Genomic DNA, 26,610 nt, shown 5'->3' with positions numbered 1-26,610 from the left:
GTGCTGAGCCACCGGGAGATCGGGTTGGTTATTGTGAACCGAGCGGAGGTATTTGGTGAAGCGATCGCCAAGCCTATGTTTAGTCTCATCGATAATGAAATGTATTTGCTCAATTTGAAGGTGCAAGCCAGGTTTTAATAATACTTTGCCTGTTCAGCCCAAATTTAGCATTAATTTAGCATAAAACAACCAGGTTCAGGAATAGCTACTTCCCCACAGCCATCAGGCTATTAAACCTGGCTCGGACAAAATTCTGATTATTAATAACCACTTTCTGTTATTTGCACTTTACCAGTTTATTTATTCACGTGTGTATATATTTATATCATGGTATATGGACACATTTATCTGTTTTGTAGTAAATGCCTACTATTTTCTGTGTGCTTAAGCAAAGCAAGAATTTCATTGTCCTATACAGGGACACATGACAATAAACTCACTTGAACTTGAACTTGCTGAAACCTGACCATGACCTCAAATTACAGAGGAATTGATAACACGTATCAGAAACTGCAGATGCTGAAATCTGCAGCCAAAAAACAAAATGCTAGATGACGTTTCAGGTCAGTGTCCTGCCAATGAGTCTCAAGAAGCATCCCAACCCAAAACATTCTGTTAATTCCCTCCCCAAATACTGTCTGACCCACTGAATTCCTCTACTATGTTTTTTGTTACAGATGAATTAATATTTGGATATAATCTAATCTTGCATTTTGGCCCCAGGAAAGGAGTGAATGTTGACTGCTATCAGCACAAATATATTTGTAGGACAAGGATTTACATCCTATCCTGATGTTATCCCTGGACACCCAAAGCCCCTCTGGTCTTTTTCCCATTTAAGTGCTGATCCTTGATAAGAAGCTTAGAAAGTGAAATTAATATGGTTCCATTATTCCAGCCAGGGAATACTTGATTATAACAATCAGATCTAAAGTTCTGTAGACCTTTTCATTTATCATTGATTATACATCGCACCTTGCAAAGAAATCTATTGTGTGCTCCATTGGGAATTATTTTTCAAAACTAGTGTGATTCAATGCATAATTCAAATTACATTATTTTATTGTCTTTAATGAGAATTATATTGCAATTGTTTTATTTTCTAGTACTCTCTTAGCACAAAGCGTGCAAATCCTGATGATGGAAATGATATATCTCCTTATTCCTTATCTCCAGTTAGCAATAAAAGGTAACCTTGTTACTTCACAATGAGAACTCTGACATTGCAGAACTTCTGTATTTGAACAACTTTTATGTTGAAATGATCTGTACATTTTAAGTGCTGTTAAGAAAAGTTGGAAAAATCCTTCATTTTTCTGTTTAGACACTTGATTTCCTGGTTTGTCCCTGTTGCTCTTCTTAAACAAAAGAAAGACAATGACTATTCTCCAGTCTTTTGGCAAGTTGCCTGTGGGTAAAAAGATCTCTGTCAAGCTCCAAGCAATCTCTGCTCATTTTGTACCCTAGGATTGATTACATGGTTGGATCCTCCCTCTCCACCCCCTCCCCAAGCGCATGCACACTCCCTCCTTAATATCGATATGCCCTTGCATATCAACATCAACCTAGGCCTGCACTTCATCCTCCAGCACCTAGACCGCTAGGGGACCTATGCAAGGATTTTAGCTGTGCATTCAAAACCATTGTTCCAGAGCTACTACACTCCAAACTCTCCCAGTTGATTGTGCCTGGAGCCCTCTGTCAGTGGATCACCAACTTCCTGACAGACAGGAAGCAGCATGTGAGGCTGGGAAAGTACATCTTAGATCCGCTGACCCTCAGCATAGGAGCACCGCAAGGCTGTGTACTCTCCCCTCTCCTTTACTCTCTCTACACCAATGACTGCACCTCCACAGACACCTCTGTCAAGTTTCTCAAGTTTACGGACGACACAACCCTGACTTGGCTGATTCAGGGTGGGGAAGAATCTGCCTACAGACAGGAAGTGACACAGCTGGCGTCCTGGTGCAATCATAACAACCTGGAGCTCAATGCTCTTAAGACAGTGGAATTGATTGTTAACTTTAGGAGAGTTCCCCTTCCCCCCACTCACCATCAACAACACCAAGTCACATCTGTGGAGTCATTTAAGTTCCTTGGAACCGTCATCTTCAGGGACCTTAAATGGTAGGCCACCATCGACTCCACAGTCAAAAAGGCCCAACAGCGGATGTACTTTCTGCGGCAGCTGAGAAAACACAATCTGCCACAGGCAATGATGGTCCAGTTTTATACTGCCATCATAGAGTCTGTCCTCACCTTCTTCATCATGGTCTGTTTTGGCACAGCCACCAAACATGACATCAGGAGGCTGCAGTGGATCGTTCGATCAGGTTGTTGGCAGCAACCTTCCCCCCCATTGGTCACCTCTGACCCCTCTCACGCTTGCCACAAACTCTTTGAAGTACTTCCCTCGGAGGCGACTCCACTGTCAAAGCCGCCACAACCAGACATAAAAACAGCTTTTTCCCCATGAGCGGTGGCTCAACTCGACAGCCAAAAGTCTGCAACCTCCTTTCGCTCCGGTATTTTATTTTATTCTTCACATGTTTAAATTATATTTTATTTTTAATTGTCTACTGTATATCGTGTTATCCTTGCGAACAAAGCACCAAGGCAAATTCCTTGTATGCATTACATTACAAATCTCAAATTGTGGCGTACAGAGGCAAGCAAATGAATGATTGGCCTTTGTCCCAAACATTATGGAGGGCACTGTAGAAGAGTTTGGCCATTGATGCAATTGAGATGTGCATGTTACTATGAGCCAGACTAATAGGAAAAAATTGGCCCAACTTACTCTGGGATATATGGTCATCATGTTCAGCTACGAGATCCCTCAATGGAGATAACATGTTTTTAAAATCCAAGTCAGATATTTTTGTAACAAAATTGAGGAATTGCCTTCTAAAGTTATTTTTCATCAGAAGCATATATCAGGTTAAAATTAGCAAAACTTGAAATTACTTTAATATCTCTTCTGACAGAGGTCAATTTCAGTGGTTTTTGATTATCATCTATGAAATGAACACAAAATAATATTAGTAACCTGTGGCACATTATGCTCTTTCATAAAATGAGTTGAATGTAACCCTGATAGCACTTTAGCCACTTAAAGATTTGAACCATTACAAGATTTAACAAAAATAACATTCCTATAAACATTTAATTTTCACATTTCTTTCTGAAACAGCCAAAAATTGTTGCGATCGCCAAGGAAACCTACTAGAAAAATCTCAAAGATTCCATTTAAAGTTCTTGATGCACCAGAATTGCAGGATGACTTTTACTTAAATCTTGTCGACTGGTCTTCTCTAAATGTATTGAGTGTTGGTCTGGGCACCTGCGTGTACCTTTGGAGTGCCTGTACGAGCCAGGTGAGCCTCTAGCTTCCCTACTATCTCCTTGTTCCTGTTTCAGTGTTCCTCTGCAACTCTCACTGCAGCGTATTGTACCCTCACAGTTGGGTATTATGTGATTTAGTTTAGAATGCTGGGCAAGTTCAGCAAGTCAGGTAGTCAATGTGGGAAGAGAAACATTTAACATTTCAGTGACATTTTCTCAGAACTGAACAAGTTTTCAAAGTTGCAGAGAGAGGGGTAGACTAATTGGAATGTCTGATAAGGTGGGTGCAGAGCAAGATAGGGTCCGAAAACATGACGTTTGATAGGGTGGTGATCAAAAATCTCATATTCCCTTAGTCCATAAGAGATAACGGAATTTGGCCTTTGATTCATGGCTTATCTATTTCTCTCCCTCCACCTCATATTCCTGTCGTCTTCCCATATTTCATTTCCTTATGCTAGAACAATAGACCAATTGGCACCGAGACTGTGCGGGCTCTCGGACCAATCATATTCTCCTTCATTCTTCACTATAACCTATTCTCCTCCAGCTCCAGCCTAATTCACCTACCATCAACCTACACAAGCTAATTTATAGTGGTCGTTTGACCTCCAAACCAGCATGTCTTTGAGATGTGGGGGGGAAAAAACAGCATTTGAGAGGCAGCAGGACTATCTGTTGCCCCACTGTACTGTCCAGGTGACACCTAAGTGAGAACATAAGAAATATTCTAATTAACCATAGCAGAGCAGTCACTGGAGGAAGATGTACAAGGATGGTGAAGAAAAAAACAAAGAACAAGGTACTAGGGCTTTGAGATGCAGATACTGGAATTGGCTGCAGTCATTTTGTCTTGCAGCTACATTGAAGTCTATTGTGTATTTTAAATCCTAGGGAACATCTGGACTCTTATACAATAATTTTCTAAAATAATAATGAATATAGAGTATTATTAAATATGGTTTTAATGTCAAATGAATATACTTGCTATTGTTGCTCAATCCTTTAACAGAGTAATAATAATAATAATAATAATAATTTTATTTATAGAGCTCTTTAAAAACAAACATAGCTGCAACAAAGTGTTGTACATCACTAATCATTGACAAAAAAGTTAATACACACCAAAAATAACAATCAAAAGAAATAGTAGGAAAAGACATGTAAAATAAAGAAACATCAAAAACACCACAAACAGAAGCAAAGCCTCAGCCATGGTCAAAAGCCAGGGAGTACAAATGTGTTCTAATTTAGAGTAAGAGGAATGAATTAAAAATAGATTATTGGAGGATCTGACAGAAAGTAATGAATGGGTAGAAGAGAGTATTACCAGGGGGGTACTCGGACAACAATGGAAAAGTAAGGATGGAATTAATGTGATGTAGCCCTGCTCAGCCAAACAATTCAATGTGCTTGACTCAAATATTTCATGACAGGAATAAAACAAAAATGCAACATAGGACTTTTCTTGGAACAATGTTAATGATAATGACCTGGTTAGTTGCTACCATCTTCATTATCATTAATTAAAACAATGACATCTAATTATTCCGAACCTTGAAAATAATAATAAATGCATGCTCCAGTTGTCATAATAACACCAGGTCACAATTAGCAATCATACAACAAGATTGAAAACCTCAACCTGGTGTGAAGACAACCTTTTTCTCAATGTCAGCAAGACAGAGGAGGGTGGTCGTTTCAGGAAGCGAAGAGGTACACATACCCTGGTACCTGGTATGCACGGCGGCGAAGTAAAGATGGTTGAATGCTTCAGGTTCCCATGAGTAAATATCACCAGCAAACTGTCCTGGACCATCAATTACAAGCATTGTCCAAGAAACCACACCAACACTTCTACTTCCCTAGAAGGTTAGGAAGTTTGGCATGTCCCCGGCAACTCTCACTGCAGAGATTTGTGGACCAGGCCACACATAAACCAACCTCCCTTCCATTGACACCACCAGCATAATCAAGGTCGCGTCACACCCCAGTCACTCCCTCTCCCATCAGGCAAGAGGTACAGTAGTGTGAAAACGCATACCTTCAGATTCTGGGGACATTTTCTTCCCGGTTTTCATCAGGCAACTGAACCATCCTTTCAACAACTAGAGGGCAGTCTTGAGCTACCATGTACCTCATTGGAGACTTTACTGGATGTTATCTTGCACTTTATATTCCCTTTATCCTGTATCTACACAGCGAACGGCTCGATTATAATCATGCATAGTCTTTCCGCTCACTGGATAGCATGCAACAAAATGCTTAATAAACTAAACTAGAATGCAATATGATACATATTAGAATGTATAAACCTAATTGGACGTAAAACAAAGCATCACATAATTTGGGGTGCAAATTAAACTCAATTGCTAAAAAGTTGCATGAAAATGATTCCATCCACACAGTTAACTGCACATCCCTGCACCCGGGGAAACTGCACTTGTACGAGCATTAGAAAGTTCACTATAATAAAGTAAGTTCAATTTTTAGAAAAAATAATTCTTTTCATTTTTGGTTTTTAATGCAAGTTTCAGAAAATGCTGATGCCTAGAGTGCATTTCTTTTTAAAAACAAAAATGTTTGTTTAATTATAGACTGATTTTTTGCATTGTAGGTGACCAGACTGTGTGACCTTTCTATAGATGGAGATTCTGTGACATCGGTTGGCTGGTCAGAGAGAGTAAGTCTTTCTCCTTTTGATTTTAAAAATATCACTAACTACAGGTTTTATTTAAAGTGACCTTTCATCGAACTTCTATTTTCTTCCTTGTCACTTGTTAATATGTGAAAACATATTATATTGCTCCATGCGTATTAAAACTTTAGTTGTGCACTTTAGTTGTGGTATGTATATCTGGTATACATAAAGAAAATATAATATAAGGAATAAAATGTCAGCCTTAGTAATATCATTTAATGTGAATTAAAATTTTCCAAAGTTCAACATCCATGTTGGGACCACACAAACTGAGGAGAGCATTTCATTTCAACAATGGCAATTTGGTTAAGCACTGTGGGTAATGGTCATTCGCCCTTACAGAATTCGCAAACCACATATTTGAGGTACGGAATAAAATTATCTCTCGTGGAATTCATATGAACAAGAAAAAATGAGAACAATTTACTTTCTTTTACCAACTCAATTTTCTTCTGCAAGCGCGGATTCTGCCTTACAGAAAATCATATTGCGGGCTGCTTCTAAGATAACAAACACACTCAAGCCCTCTGTAACGTGAGGCTGGAGGGAGGGGGATTCATGTCAAGTCAACTTATTTATATAACTAAAACACTTGAAAATTTGGTTTATGACATCATATACATGAATTAACCACCATATTTACCTCCTTTGCAATAGTGACTATACTTTGTAAATATTGAAGAAACTAACTTTGCAGGAGTCCCCTCATTTTGTGAGAGCCCGCAAATAAATTGCATATTTGTTCTTTAAACTGGTTTATTTTATGTTGAGGTTGGTGGAAGGAGCCTAATTTAAGATAATGGGGGATGATTATTTTAAATTGTTTATGTTCCAGCACAGTAGATCACAAAAAACTGGAACAAACTTTGCGCATTGCGTGCTAAATTGGTTGCTGTTTATTGTGGCAGTTGTTTGTTATGGAGCCAGATTTGCAATGCTATAACTATTTTATCATGTGTTCATCGTGGGAGCACGTCTCTGTTTCAGGCATTTGTACATTATCTGGATCTAACTTGAGTTACTCTTTGTGGTAAAAGAGGAATGTCTCTGTTTCAAATATTTTGTGTTGTTTTTTTATGAACTCAAATACTGAGAATCTACCTCAGTAATGTTCTATCTATCTATCTATCTATCTTCTATTATATATATAAAACTCAAATCAGTCCGGCTGCCGTCCGGCTGCATTTCTTCCTTTGATTCATTGCCACGCCCAATCCAGACGCTCAATCTCCGAGATATTTTCCATTTCGGTAGAGATTTCGCTTTTCTTTCTAAGTATCCGCTCCTCATTTCATTTCGTCGTGTTGAAGTACGTGTTTTTAATCAAATCCTTCTTCCCCCCCCACCCACCCCCAAGTATTTCAAAAATAAACAAAGTTGCAAGAGAGGAACACTGACCTTTTCACTGCTGCAGCAGGCAGGGGAGGGCTGCAATCTTACATTTGGGAACGGGCTCAGTTCCAATGGAGGAGACGGGTGCATGGCGGAATATTGGGTTGGGGGATCACACCATTGGGGGAGCAGACCCAACGGGTCTGCACTTGGTCTAGTATATATATATAAAACTCAAATCAGTCCGCCTGCAGTATGGATCCCTTCCTGCCTTTCGATTCGTTGACGGCTGCTCCTTCCTCAGCTTCCAACACACTTCGAAACAATGTTGCAAGACAGGAACACTGAACTTTTCACTGCTGCAGCAGGCAGGGATTTTTTTTAAAGAGGCAGGGCAGTGCTGGAATCTTACTTTTGAGAACGGCTTCAGTTCCATTGGAGGAGACGGGTGCATGGTGGAATATTGGGTTGGGGGATCACACCATTGGGGGAGCAGACCCAAAGGGTCTGCACTTGGTCTAGTCTCTACTAAAACGCTCATCTTGACCAATTCCGGTCTGCATTGTTTTTAAATTTGCGCTAAAACAGTACCCTATATCGCTAGGATTTTTCACTACGTTACTCACCGTTCTCCTCTGCTCCAAACGCACCAAGTTTTGTTCCGAACGGTGGAATATTAGAAAAATTATGAGGGCTTAAAAAATCGTGAGTTCAGCAGATTGGTCTTCTCGCCTGTCAGTCACCATGGAGGTAACGTCCCTTCCGGCACCCGCTATCAATCACTGGGGCGAGGAGAATAAAGCCCCAAAGCCGTGGAGCCCACCCCCCCCCCCCCCCCCCCCCCCACACACACACCCTTCTACCCCTCTCAAACACACCCCCTCACACACACACCCCTCCCCCCCAACCCCCCCCCCCCCCCCCCCCCCCCCCCCCCCCCCCCCCCCCCCCCCGGTGAGTGAGTGTCCAGAAAGCTGTGAGTGAGTCCAGGAAACCATGAGTCCAGAAAGCTGTGAGTCAGCCGCCACGCCTGCGCAGATGGGGGCTATGGCTGAGTGGTGGAATATTGCGTTGGGGGACCAGGCATCCCGTGTGAGAATGGGACCCGACGGGTCCCACTTGGTCTAGTAATGTTATAAAATTGACATATGTCATTCAGGCATTTCAATTATTCCTTTTTTAAGAAATTTGTCTTTTGAAAGGACAAATTAATAACAATGTGTTGATCTAATATTCAGTCATTGAAATAACCTTCTTCCTGTTTCAAATAATAACTGAAGAGGCTCTTGGAATCTTAATTGTTTCATTTAATCCAGGGAAACTTGGTAGCAGTTGGAACGCACAAAGGATACGTTCAAATTTGGGATGCAGCTGCGGGGAAGAAATTATCCACACTTGAAGGTCACTCTGCCAGAGTGGGTAAGTTGTTCCATTTAAGTTTATAGAAACGTTAATTGACAAACACTACGATTGATCAAGAGATTGTTCGCAAATCTGCCACAACATTTTAGAAGGCAAACCTGCAGATAAGAATTTAATTGTTGTGTTTCGGTACATGTGACAATTAAACTCTTGCCTCTTTCGACTCTTGTTCATCTAACAAATAAACACAGTGCAGCTATGACACAAGGGAAATAAACTTAACTAATCTATTTAACATTGTATTTCTCTAAAGGGCTTGTCAGTGGCTAAACATGACACTTTCAGTTTTAAGATTAAATCGTAATTTTCATTGTAGATTTATTTCAGTATTTCAAAATAATTTCTAACCATATCTCTGCTCACATTTTCCGCTACCATTGCTGTTTTCCATCAAACAATTGTTCTGGTTTTCTGTGCACTTGGTATGTGCTCCTCCAGCTGCATAAATATCACTCAAATTCCCTTCCCAAGCCACAATTTAATGCCCCACATGTAAGACTTTTGGTTTCTTGCTCTCAAATGCATTTAATGAAAAAGTAATTAAAAATGATTGCAAAAAGGTTATTTAAAAAAAACAACTTGAGAATAAGTCCCAGCAGTGGTACTAACAAAGTCTGAATCATCTACAGTTTTGTATGGGCTGAATCATCTGATCATTTTTGACAATTGGTACCTCGTTGAAACAAGTTTTTTTTTTTAGTTTTTTTTAATGGGGTAACCAGCTCATGAAGATTTATTAATTTTTCAAAACGATAATTAAATGTAAATTTCAATAACTGATCATTTGTCCACCAGCACAATTTATCCATTGGTGTTCACAAGTAGATATAGCAAGACCTCAGATGCAAGTTTGAAAAACGAATGGCAGGAGAGCAATTTAAATTCAATTATTGGATAAAATATAATAAGTGTGGCACCAACAGATATCAAGAATCTTAATGCCATCTAAGTAAAATCCTGATTAATCCGTAACTACTTCTCACTACTTTAAGCATTCACTCCTTTCAATGGGGCCAAATACAAGATGCACTGCACCAACCACATGGCCTATTCAACAGCACCTGTCCAAATCGGAAGCCTCTGTCACCAGAAGCCCAGAGGCACCATGCATCTGGGAGAGCATCTTGCAGATTCCCTTTGCAGTTGCATGCAATCCTGACCTGTGGGTTTATCACTGAATTGAAGCTACATCATGATGTAAGGATATCTATGTAACTGTTCCGGGAGTATCTTCATATGAATCGCATTGCTTCAAAAATGGCTCGCCATCTTTTTAAAGATAATTAGGAAAGGACATTAAATAACAAACTTGCCAAGATGCCCACATTTGATAATTATTTAATCAAAACTCTCAACTCTGGTTTGAAGTGTTAATAGAGTAGTCATGAAGCAACCCATTTCAAATTGGAAAATCATTTAACACGTGGAAAAGGAATAACAGATGTTAAATTAACATATTCTATACAGAATACATTTTTTAATTAGGGTGTTGTCAAACTTATTTATTTGTGATCAAAATAGAAATTACTTTCTGCATAAGACAATCAGTATGTTGTGTCAGTAGGCGCGCACACTTTTGGCATCACAGGTAATTTATTTCAAGCTGTTTGTGCTCTAGGAGCGTTAGCCTGGAATGCTGATCAGCTGTCGTCAGGAAGCAGGGATCGTCTTATTCTCCAGAGAGACATCCGCACCCCACCGCTGCAATCCGAGCGGCGACTGCAGGGTCACAGACAGGAAGTTTGTGGTTTGAAGTGGTCAACGGATCACCAGCTCCTGGCTTCTGGAGGAAATGACAACAAGGTAATAAAATCAATAACACAAAATATTGCAATAGACTGACTTTAGCTGAGCTAAGTTGGGTTGGCTGTAGAATCTTCTGGCCCAGCAACCATACATGAGTACTCCCACTGCCCATTCCCATCTGTTATTGGTGCAAAAGGGGACACTGGAAGAAATAACCTTGGCTGTATTCCTTTCACTGATGGTCTGTTGCATTTGCTTTTGCAACACTGGGCTCTGTCCAGTCCTCTCTTCCAGCTTTCTTCCCCCTTCTTTCCCCCCCCCCTTCACAATCAGTCTGAAGAAGGGTCCAGACCTGAAACATCTATTCATGTTTTCTAGAGTTGCTGCCTGACCCGCTGAGTTACTCTAGCACTTTGCGTATTTTTTACGTTAATAAATTACATGCATGGATGAAATGTTGTGGAATAGCCATTAGATTTTGAAGCAAAATTGTCATGGTCCTTTAGATCGCATTGCTGTGTGTTTTAGTGTTGTGTGTGGTTTTATTAGCTGATATCAAACTGGACTCTAGCTGCCTTCATGGTTTCCCTGAGCAGACTCAGGAAAAAACCTAGTTACTTTGGGGGAAAAAAATCTGTCTTGCACTTAAGTTTTCAGAATATTATTGGTCTGTGCAATTTCTGTAAAATATATTGTGCTCCTGAAAGAATAACTGAAATTGACTTTTGAAGATCTGTTTCACAAAGATGCGTTTTGTAATCTAGAAGAAAAATAATTTCATCTTGTATTACAAAATGATTCTATGCATCTTTTTTTTTTTAAATCATATCTCTCTATCTTTGGTTAGCTTCTGGTATGGAACAACTCCAGTTCAGGTCCAGTACAGCAGTATACAGAGCATCTTGCAGCCGTGAAAGCCATTGCCTGGTCTCCCCATCAACACGGTCTCCTTGCATCTGGTGGTGGAACTGCAGACCGGTGCATTCGATTCTGGAATACCCTGACCTCTCAGCCTTTGCAGTGTATAGATACAGGTTCCCAGGTGTGCAACCTTGCCTGGTCCAAACATGCCAATGAACTAGTGAGTACAAAGTGTTTTACTTGCATTTTTATGTCTATGGTATTGGTTAAAGTGAACCTATTAGGCTGCTTCATAATGCCACAGTCCTTGTAGAAAAAGCCTGCTGTTGTCTGATTTAACCTATCTCAGAATCCACTCCTGCACCAGTATGGCAGACTCTCCCACTCCTTCCACCCACCTGGTTTGCCATGTGTTATGTAATGATTCATATAGCTCTTACAGCTGATGTGCACATTCATAAAAATACTAAAATTGCTTTGTTAATTGATTTAGTGTACTTATAACATATCACTAAATCATCATTGAATATTGCTTTTTTAAAAATGGGGTTTTGACTGATTTAATATCAATACCCGAATTAACGAGTCATTTAACTCGGCTTGAGGGGAAAAGGGTCTATTTGCAGAACAGTTTTGTGTGTTTTTATTGCATTGAAGAGAGGACATGAATTGTAGAATTCTCATATAATTTTGCAGATATTGTGTATTTGTGTAAGTTTGAACATTTTTATTCAAATGTCTTACAATTTAATTATTTAAGCATGTTCTTTAGTAAATCGATTATTTCAATTTCCTTAGGTGAGTACTCATGGATATTCACAAAATCAAATTCTAGTGTGGAAGTATCCATCATTGACACAAGTAGCCAAATTAACTGGCCATTCATACAGAGTGCTATACTTGGTGAGTTGCTTAATTATTTTTACATTCATTTCATGTCACACAAGAACTGAAACTCTATAATAAACTCCACTCATCCAGCCCTAAAAGCTACAAACCTGGTTGTTCTTTTGAGCAACTGAAAATGGTCCTTGCATTTTGCTCGTGTTACATTTTGTTACAGCAGCCTTGACTGCATAATTTTTAATCTTCATTTTGGGCAATGGATGATGGAAGATCAGTTGCACATCCAGATCCACACTGCCAACTTACTACACGATAATCAGTTTAACATTGGATTTGTATTCTATAAGGTATATAAACTATCCTACCACTGTCTGATAAAGGGTTCCCATCTGAACTGTGGCTTATCCATTCCTCCCTCAGATGCTGCCTGACCTGCTGAGTTTCTTCAGCATCTGCAGTCTCTTATGCCTCAATCCTACAACTAAATGCTTCCCACATAATATGAATCATAATGTGCCTGTGATATGACCACAACAAAACTGGCTCCCTCTTTGCCACATTTGACATTTTAACAAGATCTTATGACATTTATGTTATGTAGGAAAATCGCAAACCTTAAAAATACATATTTTTATGCATTGACACTGCAACAGCAATTTTACGAGCATTAAGATTATCTTTTCATAAATATTTTACTCGCCTCTTGAGTAATTCAAAACTGTACTCCTATAATTGGCATCACTCACTGATTAATCAGTGTGATGAGTGATGTTATTAATCAGTTGAGAACTGTGACAAAAGAATTCTGATGTTAGGGAAAGCATTAGAATAGAATAGAAAGTTTCTGGATTGTCATTGTAACATGAACCATGTACACCGAAATTTAAAAATGTCAGCCAGTCAGTGCACCATTCAAACATTTCTAAAAGCTAACGATACATACAAGGTAAAATATTAAAAGATAAACAACTAAAATATCACGAAAATATCACGCATAAACACCCAACCCTCCATCCTTCTGTCGATTTCACAGTGTACCACAGACCCTTAGTATGTCTCGCCCCTGCGTTCCTTGGCGGCTACATTTAGTGCTTTTATAGCAGTGGGTAAAAACTGTTTATTAGGATGTTCGTCCTTGTCCTTGTAGATCGTACCAAGGTGCTGACATCAACAGTTCAAACAGGGAGTTCCGGGGTGAAATTACCTTCCCAAAATCTCATGTAGATCAGGTTGTAGGAAGTGAGCAGTACTTTGCACAATTTCCAGCAACATCTCCACATTCCTGTGGACTGCTACGGATGCGTCTCCACTTCGTGCAAGGTGCTCACATCCACAACAAGACTTCAGTGAAACCTTAAAAATATATTAGATCATAAGGAAGTGATGTGGAACCAGATCAAGGATAAATACAAGTGGGGCAACCAAAGATCATAGAGACAAGGAAAAGCAGATACTGGAATCTGGAGCAAAACACAAATTACTAGACTAACTCAGCGGGTCAGGGAGCATCTGTAGAGAGAATGGATAGTGATGTTTCAAGTCGGAACTCTTATTCAGACTCCAAAGATCATAACCAGTACTCAACATCACTCATACAGGCAGTTCAGCAACGATCTGTGTTTTCTTAAATCAAATTGGATATAAGACAATTGAGGAATAGTTTTTGAATTTGTTCCAATGCAACTTTTGGAGAACTAGCGAACCACTTAAGTTACTTCGGAAGTTGACATGCTTAAAAGAATATTGCCATGGGGGAGGGGGGGAGTGGGGGGAGAGGTTTAGGATATGTAACAGAAGATAGACACAAAATGCTGGAGTAACTCAGCATGACAGGCAGCATCTCTGGAGACAAGGAATGGGTGATGTTTTGTGTCGAGGCCCTTCAGACATGTCAGGGGAGAAGGGAGATGGATGGATAAGGTGTGAAAATAGGACAAAAGGAATGTAGAATACATCGTGTAACCCACAGCCTTTGCTATTTTTAGCTCGCAATGACAAAAATGTTATTTTAAATATTTCAAAATACCTTTTATCTTTGTAAATTAAATGGGAGAAATAACTTTGTTATAATGAATCTGAAACTGTAGCCCCTTTTTTCACATTTTTATAACGTTCTTAGAATGCAACGTGCATTGTAGCAGAGCTACCTGTACTATCTATACAAGCGCAGGTGATGATTACAGGATGCCTTTTTCCATTGCATAACCCGGTCAGGCCACCCCATTCAACTATATTAGATGATATCTGGAGAGCTGCATCTTGGTACACCTGACAATAATAATAATAAAACCATTTTTAAGTGCTGTAGAAGGTAAACATTATTGGATCTGTGTACTAGAATTGATGGTCTTCAAACACAATCTGACATGCTTCTCATGAGTATATACAATGCCCATCCCCAACCTAATTCAAAGTCAAACAATCTGCCTCTGGCTGACCCACATTGCAGAACAAATAAGTTTGGATGTATCTGTACATTCTTCTGACAAACATTGTGCAATCTCTGGGACGATATCTAAAAAAATATAAATGTGTGTAGGGACTAAATAAAAATGTGAATATAGACTTCCAAAGATGCGAATGACAATTATTTTTGCCCATCCCTCCAATAATGCAGGTTAAGCAATCTCCCATCGGCGCTTTCCAGGGAAGATCTAATCATAGAACAGAGCAGAGGCACAGGTCCTTCCACCCACAACATGATGCCAAGTTAAACTAATCTCCTCTGCCTGCACATGATCGCCATCCCTCCATTCCGTGCATATAATTGTGCCTAATTAAAGACCTCTTAAATGCCACCTTAGTATCTGCCCCCACCCCCACTGTTGGCAACACGTTCCAGGCACCCACCACCCTGTGCAAAAATAAACGTGCCTCGCACAATTCATAAAATGTAGACATATGAAAGGCAGTTAATAAAATTAATTTTTGTTGAAACCAATGTTACTCTGTTTTTAGTACCTTCAAAAGGAATGTGTAATTGTGCATAGAGTAAACTTGCCTTTTGAATCTGTAGGCCATGTCCCCAGATGGAGAAGCCATTGTCACTGGTGCTGGAGATGAAACGCTCCGATTCTGGAATGTTTTTAGTAAAACTCGTTCAACTAAGGTATGTGGTGTTACAGATAGCTGTGGTGATTTTAGGCCAGTTCCTGCGATGACAAAGTGGGGATTCCCGAGAAAACCTACTGTGTCAGTGTGTTCTGGACTACTACGTACTATAGTGCAGAAGAATGGAACCTGCTGGAGATTGGATGTATTTCCCACGTTATTGAACTTAGCACTGACCTTCCCAGTTATTTGAAAGTTCACAAACCTTATTGAAACTATGGCTGTTGACTGAGTGATGTCCCAATCCACTTGCCAGGACACACATTACCATGTCCATGATGTCATCGTTGGTGATTACTTTGGTATCTTTACCATTGTCAGCACTGAAGCGAGTGAATAGATGCCGCTACAAATAGCCATATTATTTTTGATGGCATATATGCCAAGATCAATTCAATCAGCCATGTTGTAAAATGAGGTCTTAATGACAAATGGCTTGTGGATAAACACAAATCGTCTCCAGCATCACTGAATCAAACATTTTTTTACAATCTTTGTTGACCAAATATTTTTCATGCAGATGGCAATTGTTCTCAAAATTACGACTTGCGAGTTTGTAGGTTAATTGGCCTCTGTGAATTGCCCCTAATATGTAGGCAGGGAATGAGTAAGTGGGATAACATAGAACTAGTGTTTAACAAGGAACTGCAGATGCTGGAAAATCGATGGTAGACAAAAATGCCGGGGAAACTCAGTAGGTGAAGCAGCATCTATGGAGAGAAGGAAATAGGCAACGTTTCGGGTCGAGACCCTGCTTCAGACTAATGTGCGATTAACGATTAACTGGTGTTAATCGTTAATCAATGGTCGGCATGGACTCGGTTGTCCAAATGACCTGTTTCCATGCTGAAGCTCTCTAAAAATAAACTCTCTAAAACTGAATTAAGAAAAGGAATGCAAACGTTTGGTAATGACTGATGTTTAAGTTTATTATTGTCACGTATACCGTGATACTGTGAAAGGCTTTGTTTTGCATGCCATTGGATTTTCAAAAGCCCCATATATCTCGGGCTTACAGACTACTAAACTAGTGGAGCATGAATAACTGAACTCCTGGGAAAAGGGGAATTGTTTTTACGAACATGGAAACATTTTTTGTATTTATTTACAGGAGTCCATATCTGTGCTAAATCTTTTTACGAGGATACGATGATTTGAGGAATAATGTTAAATGGGGGAGATGGCAACAGTCCCATAAATATACAAGAAATTGTTTCATCATGCTGGCACTGATTTTTTTCATGTGGATGGATCTCAGAGGACTTTTTGAAGGATCTTGCTGCTCATTCCAAACAGCTCGAATTTAAAAAAAAATGTTTGCAATTATGTTTGTTTACAAAGAACTGTTTGAAAAGACTGCCAAAGGTCTTGAATTAGGTCTAGTTAAGTGCTACCTTCGAATTTTCTTTGTACAGTTTATATACAAAGCCAGCTAATTTTCACTGTCAGATTAAAAAAAAAAGTGATGTGGATAACATTTTATTTAGTGTTAATTGTAAATATTTGGTTGATGTAGGAAATGTACATTAAATATCGTTCTGTAGAAATGCCGTGAAAATGCTAATCAAAGCTTGATTATGGTGATAAGCATAATGCTTAAATCGGAATAGTGGACTTTCCTGTGTGCCTACATATATATAATATATATATATAGAAACTAATGCAAAGATTTTCAAAACATTAAGCAGGAAGAATACTTCAATTAAGTATTGTTGTTAAAAATTCTGGCTACTGAAGATTAACATCATGTTGAATGACACAAAATAGTAATTATATTTTAAATTAATAATTGGCTAAAATTCTAGTACTGGTTATAAGCATTCATTGAAGCATAAACCTGAAAATTTGCAGGACGATTAAAAGGTCTTTCTGCTTATAATGTTGAAAATACTTTTGTCTCAAACTACAAATACAGATGGGAAAGCACTTGAATTTTTTAAACCTTGTCAGTGGCGACCATTGCTAAAACTGTTGATGTTTGTACAATCTTTTCTTATTTTATGCCATCTGTGATCTTTTATTCCACTGTAAAACTACTCTCGCTATTCTGTAATAGCAAGTGAATGCAATAGCACCTACTGATGCACAATGAAAATGAGTAAAGATGTTGAAAATCTTTAAATTGGTGTTACACAATATGACTGTAAATTGTAAAATCAGCAAGATGACTTGACAAGTTTACTTATGTACAAGACTTGGCTAATACATTTCAAAACAGGAATTGTACAGTTACATGTTGATAGAAACAGGAAAAATCCAATACTGTATTACAATGTTGTGGATTGCTTTCATTTAATATTTATAATGCTTCATTCCCTGACTTAAAAAAAAGAAATAATAATAATTGGGCATTTTTGTATACCCGAGAACCTGAAATTTGGATGGATCCTGTAAATAACTTCAAAAGATCATGTAAGGAGGCAAAAAATAGAAAATAAGAGATGAAGTTAAGCATATTGGCCTTCTAATCAACTCTGTGAGCCTGTCCACTTTCCAGCCCATCCCTGATCTCCCCCCCCCCTTCCCCCCATCCCTTGTTTCTCTCAGTCTAGATATGCTTAATTATTAAGTACCAACAGCCATTGTACATAAATAATGTACAAAATACTCAACCTTCCTTAAAGAAATGTCTTCTTAAACCCCTAGTCCTCTGACCATTGGCTGAGATGACCCACAGAGAACACACCCTATCTGTAACTTGCTGTTGAGCCTGTCCTTTGACAGCCGCTATTGCAGTTTGCAACTCCAATTCTTGTGTTGTCTGTAAATTTACTAACCAGCTCATCTATATTTTTGCCCTACATATCACAAACAGCAGAGGCCCCAGCACTGATCCCTATGGAACTTACTAGCTACAGACCTCCAGCCAGAATAACACCCCCTACCACCATGACCCTTGGTTTTCTATGGGTAATACAGTTCTGAATCCAAACTATCCAAACTGTGGATCCCATGCATCATAATCTCTGTCGGCCTCTTAAAGCTGAAGGACCTTGTAAAATACCTTAAAGTCCATGTAGACAACATCAACTGCCCTAGTAATATCACTCACTTTTATCATTGCCTCAAAATGTTTGTAAGACCCCACACACAGCAACACTGCTTCTCCCTAATTAGCTCATTTTCTAACTATGAATAAATCCTACCTCTAAGAAACTTTTCCAAAGCTTCCCTACCTCTGATGATTCCCAGCCTATAATTTCCTGGATTAAATAATGGGACATCATTATCTACTTTCTAGTCCTCCGGGATTTTGCCAGTGGATAGAGAGGATGCAAAGATCTAAAAAGGTCCCAGCAATCTCCTTTCAATAGATCCCATTAGGCCCTAGGGATTAGCCACCTAAATGTTCTTTAAGAGACGCAACATCACCTTGATGTCAAAGTGTTTTGACATATTAGCATGATCATAACATTCTGCATGTCCATCCCCTTGGTGAATACCAATGCAAAAATATTTTGTATTAATGCCTACAACCATTGACTCCAAGGATACATTTTTCTCCTTTAACCTTGACTGGTTCTACCCTCTCCCTCGTTACACTTTTGTTTTTTAGTATATGTAAACCATGCCTTGGGATTCTCTTTAATCCAACTTGCCAATGACATTTCATAGCCCCCTCCTAATTCCCCGCTTGAGTTCTTTCCTGCTTTCTTTATATTCTTCAAAGGCCCTGTCTGATTTAATCTTCCAAAACCTTACATATGCTTCCTTTTACATTTTGACCAAATTTATGACCCCTCTTGTTATCCAAGGTTCCATTACTGTGCCAATCCTCCCTTCTTATTGCAACATGCCGGCCCTGAACTTTGATCAGCTAGTCTTTAAACAATTCCACAAGTCAGATGTGGACTTGCCCTATCACAGCTGCTCTCAATTTATACCTGAGGTGTGAAATTTCTTTATTCAGTGGATTATACATTTTTTAAATTTTTTACCCTAATGCTTGCCCATGTTCACATATTTAAAGGAAATAAAGAATTTTGGACACAGAATTTGCTCTATTCAGTAGGAAGGTGAAATTGAGGTATAAGTCCTGTCATAAACCCATGAGTGGTAAAGTACACTGGAAGGGCAAATACCCCATTGTATGTTTAAAAAAATAAGATCTTGATGGAAATATAATTTGCATTCAATAACTTTCTGTCTTAAATCTGGAATCTACTGTATAATATGAATGAGAATTAAGGGCCTGTCCCACTTTCCCGAGTTATTCACGAATTCTCCCGAGTTTTCAAACTCGCAGAATGTTCGTTAGGAGTCCGTGGATATACTGTAGCGGCTCGTTATGCCGGGCTTAGGTACTCGGGGCATCAGGTAATTCGGGACGTTTTTTCAGCATGATGAATAATGTCCTCGAGTAAAAAAAAATAGCCCCGAGTACCTACGGCTGGCATAACGAGCCGCTACGATATATCCACGGACTCGTTACAAACATTCTGCGAGTTTGAAAACTCGGGAGAATTCGTGAATAACTCAGGAGAATTCGTGGATAACTTGGGAAAGTGGGACAGGGCTTTAAAGGTTTGTTCAGGACAGAATTAGCACTCTTGGAAGCTGAATCTGAAGAAGGGTCCTGACTCGAAACATCACCTATTCATGTTCCTCCGGAGATGCTGCCTGACGCGCTGAGTTACTTTTTTTGTAAACCAGCATCTACAGTTCCTTGTTACCAACTATCAGTTGAGGAGCAGTTTTAAAACATAACTAATGTAAGTAAGTGATTTTTAAAAAGTGATCACTTTTCCAGTCATTTAGGCACTTGATCCTGTGTCCAATGATGTTCCATATTTGCCACAGAATCATTTGCCGATCTGTAGGTGGCTGAGCATTTTTCTCCTCTTGCTTCAGGACCCACATTCAAAGGTTTCCTCCTTCCCCTAAAAATGAGGAGAACTGGATATTCAGAACGTGGGAAGGTGTTCAAATCCATTCTGTGTCACAGCTGTACTTGCCCACCTCTTCATCTGTACCTCACTCAATTTCAGTGAGAGGAGGAATCTTTAAATGTGCACAGATTATAAATCGGTAATCAACCATAATCCATGTGAATGAGGATAAAGGTGGAGTTTACTTCAAGACTGGAATGAACACTCTTGGAACCTGGAATACATGTAGTTATTTGTATTGTTTTGCAATTTCATTTGTTTCAATATATCAAAGTAAATTCTATGTTGCATCTGATTTCTGTATGTTTAGTTTTGAGTAACCAAAAAATGGAAATTGTGAGTATTCTATCATTTTGGCATTTTAATTTGAAAGGATAAATGTTTTTTTTTTTAATTTAAGACGAGAGATGCAAGTGCTGAGGAAATGTGAGGGTGTGGAAATAGGTAAAATATAAAACCTATATAAAAATAGCTCCCATCTTAACAGAGTGCTGTCTGTTCAAGTTAAATGTATTCAGACCCCTTTACTTTTCCCTCATTTTGTCACGTTTCAGCCTTATTCTAAAATGGATTAAATTATTATTTTTTTTATCATCAATTTACACACAATATCCCATAATTAAAAAAGTGAAAACAGGTGTTTCGAAATTTTTGCAAAGTAATTAAAAAGAAATAACTGAAATATCACATTTACATAAGTATTCAGACCCTTTACTCAGTACTTTGTTGAGGCACCTTTGGCAGCGATTACACCCTCAAGTTTTCTTGGGTATGATGCTACAAGCTTGGCTCACCTGTATTTGGATAATTTCTCCCATTCTCTGTAGATCCTCTCAAGCTCTGTCAGGTTGGATGAGGAGTGTCGATGCACAGCTATTCAATCAGGTTCAAGTCCAGGCTCTGGCTGTGCCACTCAAGGAATTTCACAGACTTGTCACAAAGCCATTCCTGCCTTGTCTTGGCTATGTGCTTAGGGTCGTTGTCCCGTTGGAAGGTGAACCTCTGCCCCAATCTGAGGTTCAGAACACTCTGGAGCTGGTTTTCATCAAGGATCTCCTTGTACTATGCTCTGTTCATCTTTCCCTCGATCCTGACTAGTCTCCCAGTTCCTGCCACTGAAAAACATCCCCACGGCATGATGCTGCCACCACCATGCTTCACCGTAAGTATGGTATTGGCCAGGTGATGAGCGGTGCCTGGTTCCCTCCAGACGTGACGCTTGGCATTCAAGCAAAAGAGTTAAATCTTGGTTTCATCAGACCAGAGAATCTTGTTTCTCATGCCTTTTGGCAAACTCCAAGTGGGCTGTCATGTGCCTTTTACTGAGGAGTCGCTTCCGTCTGGCCACTCTACCATAAAGGCCTGATTGGTGAGGTGCTACAGATATAGTTGTCTTTCTGGAAGGTTCTCCCATCCCACAGAGGAACTCTGGAGCTCTTGTCAGAGTGACCATCGGGTTCTTGGTCACCTCCCGACCAAGGCCCTTCTCCCTCGATTGCTCAGTTTGGCCGGGCGGCCAGCTCTATGAAGAGTCCTGGTGGTTCCAAAGTTCTTCCATTTAAGAATGACAGAGCCCTCTGTGCTCTTTGGGACCTGCAATGCTGCAGAAATTGTTTTATACCCTTCCCCAGATCTGTGTCTCGGCACAAATCCTATCTCGGAGGTCTACGGACAATTCCATTGTCTTCATGGCATGCTTTTTGCTCTGACATGCACTGTCAACTGTGGGACCTTATATAGACAGGTGTGTGTCTTTCCAAATCATGCCCAATCAATTTAATTTACCACTGGTGGACTCCAAGTTGTAGAAACATCTCAAGGATAATCAATGTAAAAATCTAAGCTCAATTTTGAGTATCATAGCAAAGAATGGAACTTACAAAATTCTTAAGGGGTTGGACAGGCTAGATGCAGAAAGATTATTCCCGATGTTGGGGAAGTCCAGAACTAGGGGTCACAGTTTAAGGATAAGAGGGAAGTCTTTTAGGACCGAGATGAGAAAATCATTTTTTACACAGTCGTGAATCTGTGGAATTCTCAGCCACAGAAGGTAGTTGAGGCCAGTTCATTGGCTATATTTAAGAGGGAATTAGATGTGGCCCTTGTGGCTAAAGGGATCGGGGGTATGGAGAGAGGGCAGGGTTGGGATACTGAGTTGGATGATCAGCCATGATCATATCGAATGGCGGTGCTGGCTCGAAGGGCCGAATGGCCTACTCCTGCACCTATTTTCTATGTTATTTTCTTTTTAATTATTTCTTTTTAATTACTTCGCAAAAATTTCTAAACGCCTGTTTTCGCTTCTTCATTCTGGGGTATTGTGTGTAGATTGATGATTAAGAAAAAATAATTTAATCCATTTTAAAATAAGGTTGTAATGTGACAAAATGTGGAAAAAGTGAAATGGTCTGAATACTTCCTGAATGTACTGTGTGAGTAAACCACACCATACATTTTCTAATGTACTCCTGTTATGACAGTTTGTAGGATGGAAACTCGCCCTTAACACAATTTTCAAAACACTGGCAAAAAAATTGAGATACGGAATAAACATTTGCTCTTACAGAATTAATGTGAAAAAAATTAACATTAAATAAACAAAGTGAAAAACAACCAACTTTTGTCAAGGGCAAAACACAAATGTGCTGGAGGAACTCAAGGGGTCAGGCAGTGTCTGTGGAGGGAATGGATTAGATTATGTTTTGGGTTACAAGCATTTTTCAGAAGGACTGAAGGGTCCTGACCTGAAACATCACCTTTCTATTTCCTGCATGGATGCTGCCTGACCCACTGAGTTCTCTCAGCACTTTGTTTTGCACAAGTTTCTCTTATGTCAAGGGTTGGTATCATGGAAATCACAATCCAGACTATTTTCTTGGAGCACATAACATGGGGTTGCACTGTAGTATGGATTAATAATGCAGTACTCAGGCCCTCATAACAAGGGATAACTTGGTGACTTTCCTACCTTAACAACCCTAAACCAATGACAGGATAAGCAATGTGGATTCTTCAAAGCTTCACTTGGAAATAATTATCAAGCGGACGAATGATGGGAACATTGTATGTTTCCAATTCAGCTGTTTAGAATTATTTTAAAACTGAAAAAAATGGTTGCAAATTGGCACAGTTGGTAGAGCTGCTGCTTCATAGCGCCAGAGACATGCATTCAGATCTGACCTTGAGTTATGTCTGCGTGGAGTTTCCGTGTTCTCACTGTGACCGTATTGGTTTCCTCCCACTTACCAAAAACATGCAGGTTGGGTAGGTTATTTGGATGCTGTAAATAAAGTGTAGATCACTGGTGGAATATAGGGGGAGTTATTACAAAGGTGGAGAGAATAACAAAATGGTATGAATGTAGGATGATTGTAAATGGGTGGGTTGATGACTGGATGGTGCAGCGAAGGGCCTGTTTCAGAGTTGTATCTCTATGATTATTACACTATAGTTGTCCTTGCTTTTACAGAACTAATTCAACTCTGACCACCAGGTGGAGCTGAGTAAAGCAAATTGTTGCTTATTCCTTTAACATGGGAATTTCCAAAACATTGGAATGTAAGTCTCCCATGTTCTCGACGCCAGGTAGTTGCTTTTCCATTGTACTAAATTGCAGGACTTTATTCTCAGGTACGCAGGACATTGATAAGTGATCTTATCGAGGTGTACGAAATCATGAGAGGAATATATTGGGTAGATGCACAGAGTCACCTACCCAGTCATAAACTAGGGGACAAAGGTTTAAGATGGGGGGGAAAAGATTTAATCGGAGCTTGAGGAGTAACTTTTTCACACAAAGGGTGGTGAAATGGTGCATGGAACGAGCTGCTGGAGGAGGTAGTTGAGGGAGGTACTATCGCAACATTTAAGACACATTTAGACAGGTACATGGATAGGACAGGTTTAGAGGGATATGGGCCTAATGCAGGCAGGTGGAACTAGTGCAGATGGGATATGTTGGCCAGTGTGGGCAAGTTGCGCTGAAGGGTACGTTTCCATGCTGTACGACTCTATGACTTCATGTAATTCACCAATAGAGCTGTGGACCAAGCATTGATCCCTGTGGTTCCCTTAACTTACCAATTGACAATCTTAAAATGACCCGTTTATCTTGCCACTTATTTTCTGTTTGTCAGCCAATTCTCCATCTGTGCCGTGTACTCAGATAAGTTTTAATGTGACACTTTATCAAATGCCTTCTGAATATACAAATAAAAAAGCATCCATTTGTTCCTCTTTCTCAATCCTTTTTGGGGCGACCTTAAAGAACAAGAAAAACATTTTTCTTTTCATAAAACTATGCTGACTGCATGATTGTCTTTTGATTTACTAAATGTCCTATTATCTAGGAAAAGAGTGAATCCATCATGAAGACAAATCTTGAACTATCTGCCCAGTTTCCTGCTTTCGCTCTCCCTCCTTTCCTGACCAGTAGCACTACACTCAGCACTTCAGTTTCTGCACTGATATTACCTGTTTATTGATTTTTAAGAATTACTGTATCATGTATATGCTGTGTGCATTGCGTTGACACTGGAACTATGTTGGTCTGTTAAGTTGCTGCAAGTATTGAGGGGAGACCTGATAGAAGTGTATAAAACGATGAGAGGCATTGATACGACAATCAGAACCTTTTTCTAAGAGTGAAATTGTTAAAGACTGGAGTCCATAGCTTTAAGGTGAGGGTCAAAATTTAAAGATGTGCATGGCATGTTTAGTGGTTAAGAGGCTTTTAGATTGACACATGGATATTCTGGGAATAGAGGAATGTGGATCATGTGCAGGAAGATTAGATTAACTTGGCATTGGGTTCGGCACAGACATTGTAGGCCGATGGGCTTGTCCCTACTGATCTACTATTCTATATTGCCTTCAATCAATTGCTGAGCTCTGCATCATAGTTCCAGTGTTACCTGTGCTCTCTCTTACCTCATTCATCTCTTGCTTGCATTCCTCTCCATCCAGATCACCTGCAGTTAACTTGCCTTCACCACCTTCTCTTAGGCAGCCTCACCACAATCTGCATTATTTAGTCCAAATCTCCACTATCACAGATGTTCCTCCCATCCTTCTCTGCAATTTATAATTTGTTTTCTAATCTTTCCTAGTTGTCCTCCCTGGTACCTATTAATCTTTTCTCTTTTTTTTTGTGCCAGGAGCAGAGGTGGATACAGATACAATTGTGGCTTTAAAAGGCTTTTGGAAAGGCACCTGGACATACTGGGAGTGGAGGGATATGGATCACGTGTAGGCAAGGCATTGAAGATTGGTTTAACCTGCCATCATGTTTGGCACATACCTTGTGGGCCAACACACCCGTTCCTGAGCTGTGCTGTTCCATCTAACCTCTTTCCATATTTAACTAATTATCTTGCAGTGTACTCCTAATTTCCAAAAGTGAATGAACTAGCATTAGTAAAATAAATTATGATTCCTGTTTTCTTCCAGTTACAGTGTAGTTAATGTGACAACTAACATAAAGAAATCACACAAGATTTAAATACCAGTTTTTGCCTTATCTCTGAAACTGGAAGTGTGATTGAAGAGTTATTGTTACTCTTTCGAGGTAAAGACCACTGATTAAAAACATCGAAAATTGGTGCAGGAGTAGGCAATTCGGCACTTCGAGCCAGCGCAATATAATTCAATATAATCATGGCTGATCATCCAAAATCAGTACACCGTTCCTGCTTTTTCCCCATATCCCTTGATTCCATTTGCCCCAAGACTACAAAAGAAACTCTTAAATGAAAGGCAAAAGTTTAAAACAAAATTCTTTGCCTACGTGGTTTGAATATAGAATTCAGGGTGGTTTTGGGCAACGCTGTTAAAGTCCCAATGGAGTATTTTGCAAGGACATTCAATAACTGGTTAAGATTTATCCCCGAGACCTTTGGCAAACTTATTGCAAACATTTTTTTACAATAGTCCAGATTTGACACAAGATTAAAAGCTTTTGCCTTTCGGCGGTTCAAGCATTTAACATTTCCAAGGGGGCGAGCAGGGCAAGTGTTGCTCCTGGCACAATTCCTTTCCACAAACTACCGAATCAGTGATTCTGGATTCAAAGTAAAAATGCTACATGACAAATCGAAATATTGGGCAGGGAATTAATAGGGAAGTCGATATATTGGGAAGTTGGCGTATGATTTGTAACATGTAATGAGTGTGTGTACTTTTCCGTGCTCATTTAATGAATTGAATTTCCTTTATTGGCATTCAAACGATAGTTTGAACGAAATTGCGTACCTTGCAGTCATGACAGAAAAAGTCTAATATTAACACATGGGAGAGGTTTTAATCTTCTCTTGCTAATGCAATTTCCATCCTCCTCCGCTCCGCTCTGGACCACTTGGA

At 39.5% G+C, this 26,610-nt stretch overlaps 1 protein-coding gene across 2 annotated transcripts in view; it reads left to right on the top strand.

The window, feature by feature from the left end:
* Positions 1-17,631, top strand: part of fzr1a (fizzy/cell division cycle 20 related 1a) — a 31,871-nt gene extending 14,240 nt beyond the window's left edge. For both annotated transcript variants that reach the window (XM_055658617.1, XM_055658618.1), the window contains exons 6-14: positions 1,107-1,189; positions 3,194-3,377; positions 5,963-6,028; positions 8,695-8,797; positions 10,419-10,603; positions 11,394-11,627; positions 12,206-12,310; positions 15,270-15,362; positions 16,476-17,631. In XM_055658617.1, the coding sequence (XP_055514592.1) occupies positions 1,107-1,189; positions 3,194-3,377; positions 5,963-6,028; positions 8,695-8,797; positions 10,419-10,603; positions 11,394-11,627; positions 12,206-12,310; positions 15,270-15,362; positions 16,476-16,517 (1,095 nt within the window). In that variant the 3' untranslated portion in view covers positions 16,518-17,631. The remainder of the gene's footprint in view (positions 1-1,106; positions 1,190-3,193; positions 3,378-5,962; positions 6,029-8,694; positions 8,798-10,418; positions 10,604-11,393; positions 11,628-12,205; positions 12,311-15,269; positions 15,363-16,475) is intronic.
* Positions 17,632-26,610: the final 8,979 nt, after the last annotated feature.

This window comes from Leucoraja erinacea, chromosome 29, assembly GCF_028641065.1.
Source record: "Leucoraja erinacea ecotype New England chromosome 29, Leri_hhj_1, whole genome shotgun sequence".
Taxonomy (NCBI): Eukaryota; Metazoa; Chordata; class Chondrichthyes; order Rajiformes; family Rajidae; genus Leucoraja; species Leucoraja erinaceus.
The sequence above is the reverse complement of the archived record's forward strand: the minus strand, read 5'-3'. Positions and strand labels throughout refer to the sequence as shown.